Raw genomic sequence first — 10,820 nt, forward strand, 5'->3', positions numbered from 1 at the left:
GAGGCAGGAGACTCGCTTGAGCCCAGGAGTTGGAGGTTGCTGTGAGCTGTAATGCCACGCACTCTGCCCAGGGGGACAGCTTGAGGCTCTGTCTCAAAAAAAAATAAAATAAAATAAAATAAAATGAAAACTATCCTGAAATGAGAATAACATAATTTTAAAAAATCAAATCAGGTATTTATTACAAACATGTTCCTCAAATTATTGTTGCCTATTTTAGGGTCCTGGGAACCCTAATTCTTTTATTAGTTCCCACCCACAGGCAGAGAACATTAATCTAGATTTTAACTTGAGACAAGGTCTTAACAGACCTTTGACAAATAGCAGGGAGGAACCTGGCATGTCCTTGACCCTCTATAAATAGTTTTTTCTTCATCAATAAACTAGGAGCACCAATATTTGCCTGTAAGTGTTGTGTCAGGATTGCGCGAAGCAATGCAGAAAGGGCTCCTCTCCATGGTACTCAACACTTAGTAACTACACTGCACACTGTCAACTCCAGTCGCCCTGGCACACAGTAAGCACCCCGTAAAGGTCAGCTGTGGCCATTCTCGGTGCTGCTGTTAACATGGAGGTGTCATATTGAGGGCTGGGACTTGTGCCTGGTCTGCCTCCACAGAAAGTAGGAAACAGGTGAGAAAAAAGCAACATTTCCTGAGTGCTGATGACATGTAGTTTCTTACTCGTTACGGTTTCTAGCTGAATAATCTGTGCCAATGTGCTGAGAGATTTCAAAACTTGAGAACCAAGTTCCTTAGTGTCCTGGCCCACTTGGGTTTGCTGCTGCTGGATGAGGACAAAGTCCTGTTCAAGCTAAGGTCACGTGGTGAACCCTCTGATCACTCTCCAGCGTCAGTAAATGCCCTTGGCCATCCTTCCCCAGTGCCTCCTCTGTGGGTGCAACCTGACTACAGAAGAAAACAGGTTGCCTCCCTCTCTTGTCAGCAGCAATTGTGTCTCCTGTGTGCTGGACGTTCCCATAAGAACCGTCTCGTCAAATCCTCACTGTAACCACATGGACAGCATATTATTATCCAGCTTATGGCTGAGGAAACAGAGGCTCACAGAGGGCAGTGTCCTCGTGTCTACAGGGCCAGCAGTGGGTATACTCAGGTCTGGAATACAGTCTTTCCTGTGTGTCTTTTGCCACCTCCACTCCCAGGTACATGGGCAGTGTGTTCCCTTTGCCAGCAATAAAAGAGCTGTAAATGTTCACTTCCCCAGCACGACTTGCTTCGGGTTTTTAATTGGCTTTACTGCGGCATAAGGTTGCCAGCATAGAATACTAAGAAACCCCTGCTAAGGGACACAGGCAGAAATGTCCTCCCGGCCTTCCTCTATAGCCTGTGCATGGGCTACAGAGGAAGGCCAGGAGGACATGGGCTCTGCTGGACCAGAGCCATTTCTTTGCTGCTTTTTAAAATATCCCAGCCGACATTTTATGCTTTGTTTTATTTGTGGCCTATGGAATAATTCAATAGCAGGACCGGGTTTTATGGCCTCACAGGCACACTTTCCATGAAAGTGTCATTTTGCCCAGCTCTGAAGTTATGGGCCTGTCACCAGAAAACACTGTCGCAGGCTTTCCTATCCACACAAGACCCCTAACACCCTTTCTGGACGTTCAAGCCTGTGTCCAACAGCACAATGCTCTGGAACTGAGACGTGGTCAATTTAAAAAATAGAGCTGGAGGAATGGTCCATAAACCAGCTGACCTGAAGGGTCTGATACCATGCTTGGCCCATAAAATGCTACCCTAATTAAATCGCAAGTGATTCTGATACTCCATCTCTCTGCCCAGAGAATGCCATGTGAGAGAGACCTAATTTGCCTTGCTCCACCTTGAGAATCTGTCCCTAAGCTCTCCCTACTCTTTTAAAAGAGCAGGGATAGTCTCATCATTGTAATTTATGTCGGCACTTCTTACACCTTGGGAGCTGCACTGGGCACTTGGCTAATGTCATCTCACCACAGGTTCACAGCCACAGCAAGGGAGCCATTTGTGTTCTCACTCTCCAGAGGAGGGAGACGCATCTCAGAGTAAGTGGCCCAAGGTCATATAGCTAGTGTCACGAATTATCACTAACTTAACAACTAAAACAGCTTACATTTATTTTCTCTCACTCTCCCTGGATCAGGAGTCAAGGCACACAGAACTGGGTCCTCTGCTCAGGGTCTTATAAAGCGGCAACCCAGGTGCCCACTAGGCTGCATTCCTTTCTTGAACTCAGGGTCCCCTCCCAAGCTCATGTGACTGTTGGCAGAATTGAGTTCTTATGCCTGCGGGACTGAGGGCCCCATTTGCTCACTACCTGTCTGCTGGAGGTCATGGCCACCCCTAGGGGTACCTGCATTTCCTTGCCATGTAGCCTGCTCACACACGGTACCTCACGCTCTAGGCTGCTAAGTCAAAGTCTTACGTAACATGATACAACTAACTGTGGGGATAGCATCCTACCAACCTTGCCATGTAACATATCCAAATTGGGGGGTGACGCTCTTGACTTTTGCCAGGTTCTGTGGGCTAGAAGCACATCACGGGTCAAATCACTTCTTCTCTCAACCTTTGCTTCCTCATCTGCAAAATGAGAAATTGCTTCCTGTCTGGTACACAACTGGCTCTTTCTTGCCATTCAGAGGTCAACCTAATGTCAACGCTTCTGCAGAGGCCTTGCTGACCACCTGCTGAATCCAAGTCCCCTCTTTTCTAGACCTTGGTTTACTTTTTTCAAGCTGAAAAATAAAAACAAAATCCTAAGCTCCCCAACTGACTGAACAAAGCCCTCTTGGGCCAAGGCACCCAGAGAAACCTTAAAAACTGAAATCTCAGTCATGAGAGGATGAGAAGTCGGACACATCTCTTTATACCTCTCCTTCACTAATTGCCATGAAGCTTTCTTCTCTAAGGGCTAAACGGAGCCAGCCTGTGGGAAGACTTGCTTTATGGATGATTGCAGCCAACCCCATGACTGCCCCTTCCATTGTAAAGTTTTGGCACACGTGAGCAGCATTCTTCCTGACTGGTATCTTCTGCTCACCTTTTGATGTCAGAGGGCCAAAAACTCCACCCTCAGATCAGGCTAATGCCACTATCTTTTTCCACATGTGACCTATGAAGGGGCATGAAACTCAGTTGTGCTTTTGCACGTTCCTTCTTTCATAAATGCATCATACTCATGACCCTTGTGTAGCTCATTAAATACATATATTCAGCCTAAACCCCTGTCCCCTTTACCATTCCCTGGGAGTGCTTATTCTTGGCTTCTCCCCAAGGCTATGCTTCCCAGCCTATGAGATGGCCAGTCTACAGGCTGAAAAACTTTAGGAGAAGTAAAATTGTCCTTTCCAAATTTATGAACCTTATCACTCTTACATTGACAAAGCACTTGTCCAGCACGCAATCGTGTCATTTCTTGGTGTGCTTGTTGGCCTGCTTCTTCTCTGGAAGGCAAGCTCCATTTGGCTAGATGGGTCCACCTTGTTCACTATGTGACCACAGAGGGGACATCCCTTAAATGACTGAGATTCTGTTTTGAGCTAAGGTTGACACAGAAGGAACATGCGTAATGTATCAGATGTTTAATCCACGGAGCAAAGGGACTTGGCACAGACAAGGATCATGCAAGTAGTTGGAGAGGAGGGTAGAGGTGGAACACAGGCTGTCTACCTCCTGAGCTGGACACTTCTGATGGCACAACCCCTTTCCTGGGACCTGTGGGGTCTAATGACCAAACTGGCCACATCTGTGCCCCTGTTTTGTTCTTAAGATATGAGGTGCTGTGAGCAGAGCCTGTTTGATGTGGAAGCAGGGACTTGGACAGCTGAGGTGCTATGGTCATCAGGGACTTTAGCTACCCCTTGCTATTGGCCACCCCCCTCTGCAGGGTCTCCTTCCACTATGCCTGCCATGTTAGCTTCCTATGGCTGCCACAGCAAATTCACAAAATTGGTGGCTTAAAACAACACCAAAAATGTATTGTCTCCTACTTCTGGCTAGATCTCCAAAATCAAAGCATAGTCAGGACTGAGCTTCCTATGAAAGCTTTGGGGAGAGTTGCTCCTGGCCTGTCCCATCCTCTGGTGGCTCCAGGAGATCCTCGGCTCTGACAGCATCACTCCAGTCTCTGCTTCCCTCTTCCCACAGGGTCTTCTCTCTTGTATATTCATACATCGTCATCTCCTTTACCCCATAAAGACATAAAGACATAGCCTAAATCCAGGATGACTTAGATCTTTAACTAATTACATCTGCAAAGATGGCATTTCCAAATCAGGTCACATTCTGTGGTTCGGGGTGAACATGAATTTGGGGGAGATACTGTTGAACCCAATACACCTCCTTAGGATCCCCTCACCCTGCCCACCTGTGTCTTAGTCTGTGGCCCCAAAGACATTTCTTGGCTCATACGCCCTGGGCCACGGCCAACTCCTTCATCCCCATACCCCACACGACATCATCCCAGTCCTAGGGAAACCTTAAGGAACGAGCTTGAATATAGGTATGGTGTTTTCATTCCCTTGTGTATGTGTAATTTGCTTTATTTCAATATTAACTTCACTGTGATGTTCAGAAACTGAACCTATAATATCTCTGTGGTATGCCTCTATATCTTTATCCAAATAACATAAAAATATTTGGGCCATGATGTTCAAATATTGTATATATATTTTTTCTTGATACAAATTTTTCCCCCTTTTATCACCTTTTCTTAAGAAACCTGCTGGTAGCCCCCTGGGCAGGGGCCGAGTGGAGCATCTGCTGACTTGATCCACAAACACCTGACTCTGGGTCTTCTGCTTTCTGTTCTGTGTAGGTTCTTAAGTTCATCACTCCTAAGCACCTCCACAGCAATCTCTTTGTTCACAGTGGATATTTAGTGACCTCAGCCACAGAGCCCACTTACCGAATGCTCATCAAAACTCGTCAGCTTCAAATCTTTGTCTTTGAAGTAAAAATAAAAGCTCATAGACTTAAAAAGTCACAGTGAAAATAAAAATTATAAGATACAAATGAGTGTTTCTTCCATCTTCAAACCAAAAGACATTGTACTGCATGATTACGAACAACCCCAGTGTTTTCAGGTAGAATTAATATTTGATGACCTTGGGAGCAATGACTTTTTATTTTGAAGAAAGCTATCATTAGTCTTAGTAGATTTGACATTACAAATGAGTGAAAATCTAAGCCTTTGTAAAATAGTTGTAAAAAGCACCTTATTATGAGCAAATTGGAGTGAAGTTGACTTCTCTTCACTTTCTCATTCTTACACTCAAGCTTCACATGCATGTCTACTAGTGATGAGCACTGTGCTAGGCTCGGTCATGCAGGGATGAAGAAACCAAAGCTCTGGCCATTAACAAGTACAAAGTGAGCTGGGAGGCACTTTGGTGTGATGGTGATGTGAAGCGGAGTATTCCGGAAACTCCCTGACCAGCCTTTGCTACATGTGGTTCATCATATTACCCTGAAAAGAGGTTTGCAGACTTTCTTCATAAGGGGCCAGATAATCAGTACTTTAGGCTTTGAGGGCCACATTAGTCTCTGTTGTGTATTCCTTTTTGTTTGTGTGTGTGTGAGCGTACTGGTGTTTTGTTTTTATAACTTTAAAGACTTAAAAGTGATTCTCAGCTCACAGATAGTACAAATCACCTCTTCTTCACAGGCCTAGGACTATAGTTTGCCCATGTCTGTGATAGATGAGGGGAGCTCAGCCACACCCTCACATCCACGAGTACCCCAGGAGGAAGAAAATGCCCCCACCTGCTGCCTCCACCTGCCCAATGAGCATGTGTGACCATGACAGCTGGAACTGAGAGGCCAACCATGAAGACTATTCAGGAAAAAATATAATAGAACCTTCATAGCTGACCACCTCCCTTCATTGACTACCTCATTAAAGGGACCTAACTTTCATAGACCAGACATGCACCACATGTACCGTGGGTCATTATGAAAGTTTTGAGATAGCCTGTGTTCTGGTCCATTATTTCACTTCCAAGGAACACACTCCATAGTGTCCTTTCTGATTTCACCTGCACAGGTCTCAACTTGTACCACTTACTGGTGTTTGCTGGGAGAGCTTGTATGTTTCCATCCATACAGATTTTACGTTTCTTGATTTTTGTATATCTCAAAATTTTGTAATGACCTATGTTCGTATCAGTACAGTAGGCCTAGTTCCTTATGTTGACCACCTCCATAAGTTGATCAGTTTATGACTGTCCCTTGGGTGGCCAACTACAGAGGTTCTTCTATATATTGAAACAATTGAATATATTGCAGTTCCAGGGAAGAGAAGAAGAAAGTGAGAATATAGGTGCTCCATTGTTATACCAATTACTGTCCTGCTCGCTGAGCCCTTGGGCCTAGGGAAACGTGAGTGTGTCCTGAACATGTATTTGTGGGCTACAGGAATCACATTGCCAGCTTCTTTATTTTCTCTTACAGAGACATAAAACCAGACAACATCCTGCTGGACGAGCACGGTAAGCCTGTTATGAATCTTTCATGAGGAATCTTTCAGCAGAAAGCTTGAGGCACTGGGAAGTTGGAGGTTCTTGTTGGGTTGGGTTTTAGGGTTGACTATATCCCTCCTCCTCATCGTCAGTGAACTTGAACCAGGGCTTTGTCAGCCTTCTCCAGATTTCTTTCAGGTGCATGCAGATCCCCTGGGCATCTTCTTGAGCTAATTTAGCAGGTCTCACTTGGAGACTGAGTCTCTGCATTTCTAGCAGCTCCCAGGTGGCCCTCAGTGCTGGTCCATAGGCCACACTTTGAGTGGGAGACCCTATGTCAATGGCTTTCTGACTTTGGTCTCGTCAGAGTCTAGGCTCCAATCTGCTTCAGCGAGCCTAGGCCTCTGACTTTGGGGCTGGCATTCCAGGCATGAGATGACCGACAAACTTTAAGGACCATGAGTGCAGGACAGGCTCAAGAACGCTCAACGGCCTTGACAATCCACTGTAGTTGATGCCAATATCAGCCTTGCAGACCTGAAAACTAAATTCCCAGGGGCCCGACCTCAAGGTCTTTCAGGGGTGGGCTGGAGGGAGCAAGTGGTGACTTTTCAGAGGTGCCATTGGTGAATCACCTCTTCTCATAGCTCCCCACACTTCCCTCCCCATCCCTACAGGCTGAGGTCATGGCTCTGTCTCACAGCTCCTCTAGAACCTTCCATGAACTGCCAGTGCACCTCTGTGTACGGGAGTGGAGCTGCAACTGTCTGTACTTCTGCACCGTGTGCTGATGCAGCATGAACACTTCAGGGCAGTGGGGTTGAAGCCACTGTACTCCTGGCCAGGACAGCCATGGTATCCAGCTACCAGGAGCACAGGACAGGGCTGAGGATCCAAATGGAGGCTCAAGAGGAGGCAAAACTGAAGGAGGTCACCACATGTATCTGAAGTCAAGGTCCTCAGGTGTTGGGCTTGGCTGAGTCCCCCAACCAGCAGTGTGACTTTGGGCAAGGGGCTGAGTTCTGGGCAGCCTCTTCAGGGCCTGCCCTGCTGGTAAGAATGAGCTCTGGCAGAGACAGTCTTCCAGGCCCTGAGAGCTGTCCAGAAACAAAACTCAGCCAGGAACAGGAATAATTCAGCCACTCTACTGATGCAGAAATGAGACTCAGAGATCCTGTAGGGTAACCCAGGCCTGTTTGGCTCTCACAGCCCGTGACAACTGCTGTCCTGCAGCCTTTGCACAGGAGGACACAGAGAGGCAGGCTGCCTGTGTGCTCCCTCCTCTGGATCTCCTCCTTTATGTGCTCTTGGCTTTCTGTCCATCCTATCCCTTATTCACCCTTCCTCAACTCCACCTCAGCCCTCTTCGACGTTCCTTCCAGATCCCACCCTGACCTTCTGAGTGCCCCATCCTTCACCATCCCATCATATAGCTGGCTGGTACCATGTCCTAGCCTTGCCTTCTGGCTTTGCAGCACCCTCCCAAGTGCCCCTGTGCCCCAACTCTTCTTTCTTCTCCAAGCTCCCACTCTAAGGAGTCTCCACTGGGTGTCTAGAGGGAGCATTGAATGCACTACTTATACTAACAGGTGAGTGGTTGATAACCCTTCTTTTTAGGTAGTGCAGACAAGAAATTTATGGGCAAGGCAATTTTCTCAGAAAAGGCAAATCTCTCCTAGGAAGGAAAGAAAAGAGAGGTGCCTATGCCCATGGCCCCTCCTGGAGCACCTGCTATGTGTCAGGCTGTGGAGTAGGATGATGAAGGAATCACACAAAGTCTTGGCCTGGAGCACCTGCTGTGTGCCAGGCTGTGGGATGGGATGATGAAGGGAGCACATGAGGTCTTGGTGCTTGTGGGTCTCATGGTGTGGTCAGAGGCATTGTGGGAACTCAGGGGGGTCAGGAGGCCTGAGGTGGGGAACTGGCATGTGCAGCAGGGTCATTTCACAGGACAGGCCATGGGCAGAGTGGAGCAGAATTACAGAGATGAGAGATAAGTAGTTGTCTAAGGACTGTGACGGCCATTTATTTTGTGGGTTTTTATTTATTAACCTTATACTTCCTAATCCTTTACTATTAAACATGTGCTGTTTAATGCACATGGGGAGCAGGACGGTGTGTGTCCCTGAGGGGCCCTAAAGGTGCGCCTCTGCTGGCACCCACTCATACCTTTTGTAAACTGCATTACAGTTTGGGGTTCTATCACTGACCACACTGAATGTTTTTTTCAGAGAAAAAAAGGTGGTTAGATGTGCTTCCAGTGAGATGTAAACATTTTGAATTAATGTATTAATATTTTATTCACAACATTCAAGATCAGCTAGTTACAAAAAGTCCAAACATCTCCGATAAGCTTCTCTGAGGCTCGGTGTCTACTTTTCTCTCTGATCTTTCAGGTGAGTTTTATGTTTTAGGAAGGGCATTTTAATTCTGTGGTGAGATTTGGGGTCTCTGGGTTAGCAGCAAAGCAGAGAGACCATGCATGGAGGTGAGATGGAGTTGAAGGAAGATATAGCATCTTTTTTTTTTTTTTTCTCCAAGAGCAAATAAGTTTATTTTTTCTATATTTAATTTCTTTTTTTTCTTTTTATTAAATTGTAACAGTGTACATTAATACTATCATGGGGTACAGTATACTGTTTCTCTATACAATTTGAAATACTTTCATCCAACTGGTTGACATAGCCTGCATGTCTTTTTCTTAGTTATTGTGTTAAGACATTTATATTCTACATTTAGAGAGATTCACATGTACCCTTATAAAATCAACCATAGGCGTGATCCTGTCAATCACCCTCTCTCCACCCACCTTTCCCCCTCCCCTCCCCTCCCCTCCCTCTCCCCTCTCCCCATGTTCCTGGGCTAAAATTGGATTATAGCTTTCCTATGAAAGCTATAAATTATTTTCATAATAGGGCTGAGTACATTGGATACTTTTTCTTCCATTCTTGGGATTCTTTGCTAAGAAGAGTATTTTCCAGCTCCATCTATGTAAACACGAAGGAGGTAAAGTCTCCATCTTCCTTAATGGCTACATAGTACTCCATGGTGTACGTATACCACAATTTACAGATCCATTCGTGGATCGATGGGCTCTTGGGCTTCTTCCATGACTTAGCAATTATGAATTGGGCAGCAATGAACATTCTGATACAAATATCTTTATTGTAGTGTGACTTTTGGTCTTCTGGATATATACCTAATAGAGGAATTATAGGATCAAATGGCAGGTCTATTTCTAGTTCTTTAAGTGTTCTCCAGATATCTTTCCAAAAGGGAAATATTAGTTTGCAATCCCACCAGCAGCATAGAAGTGTTCTCTTTTCTCCACACCCACGCCAGCATCTGTGATTTTGGGATTTTGTGATAAGGGCTAATCTTACTGATGTTAAATGATATCTCAAAGTAGTTTTGATTTGACTTCTTTGATGATTAAGGATGGTGAGCAGTTTTTCATATGTTTGTAGGCCATGAGCCTGTCTTCTTCAGAGAAGTGTCTCTTCAAGTCCCTTGCCCACCCTGAGAGGGGATGACTTGTTCTCTTCTTGCTAATACGTTTGAGTTCTCTGTGGATTCTGGTTATTAAACCTTTGTCAGAGACATAACCAGCAAATATCTTCTCCCATTCTGAGGGCTGCCTATTTGCGTTACTTACTGTGCTTTTGGCTGTGCAGAAGCTTTTTAATTTGAGCAGGTCCCAATAGTGTATTTTTGATGTTGCTTCAATTGCCCAGGGCGTCCTCCTCATAAAATTTTCACCCAGGCCGATTTCTTCAAGGGTTTTCCCTACACTTTCTTCTAGTATTTTTATAGTTTCATGTCTTAAGTTTAGATCTTTAATCCAGTGAGAGTCAATCTTAGTTAGTGGTGAAAGGTGTGGGTCTAATTTCAGTCTTCTGCAGGTTGCCAGCCAGTTCACCCAGCACCATTTGTTAAATAGGGAGTCTTTTCCCAACTCAATGTTCTTAATTGGCTTGTCAAAGATCAGGTAACAGTAAGTAGCTGGAGTCATCTGTTGGCTCTCTATTCTGTTCCATAAATGTACCTCTCTGTTTTGTGCCAATACCATGCTGTTTTGATCACTATGGATTTATAGTATAGTCTGAGGTCTGGTAGCGTGATTCCTCCTGCTTTTTTTTTTATTTCTGAGTAATGTCTTGGCTATTCGAGGTATTTTCTGATTCCATATAAAATGAAGTATTATTTTTTCAAAATATTTAAAGTATGACAATGGAACTTTAATAGAGATTGCATTAAAATTATATATTGCTTTAGGTAGTATGGACATTTTAACAATGTTGATTCTTCCCAGCCATGAGCATGGTATGTTTTTCCATTTGTTAACATTTTCAGCTATTTCTTT

General features: G+C 45.0%; 1 protein-coding gene across 1 annotated transcript in view; it reads left to right on the forward strand.

Annotated features, from left to right (window-relative positions):
• STK32B (serine/threonine kinase 32B) overlaps window positions 1-10,820 on the forward strand; it is a 416,355-nt gene that overhangs the window by 296,901 nt on the left and 108,634 nt on the right. The window contains exon 5 of the mRNA XM_003800212.1: window positions 6,450-6,487. Within this exon, the coding sequence (XP_003800260.1) occupies window positions 6,450-6,487 (38 nt within the window). The remainder of the gene's footprint in view (window positions 1-6,449; window positions 6,488-10,820) is intronic.

The sequence above is a fragment of the Otolemur garnettii genome, unplaced genomic scaffold (assembly GCF_000181295.1).
Source record: "Otolemur garnettii isolate 467f Iridium unplaced genomic scaffold, OtoGar3 scaffold00171, whole genome shotgun sequence".
Classification (NCBI taxonomy): domain Eukaryota; kingdom Metazoa; phylum Chordata; class Mammalia; order Primates; family Galagidae; genus Otolemur; species Otolemur garnettii.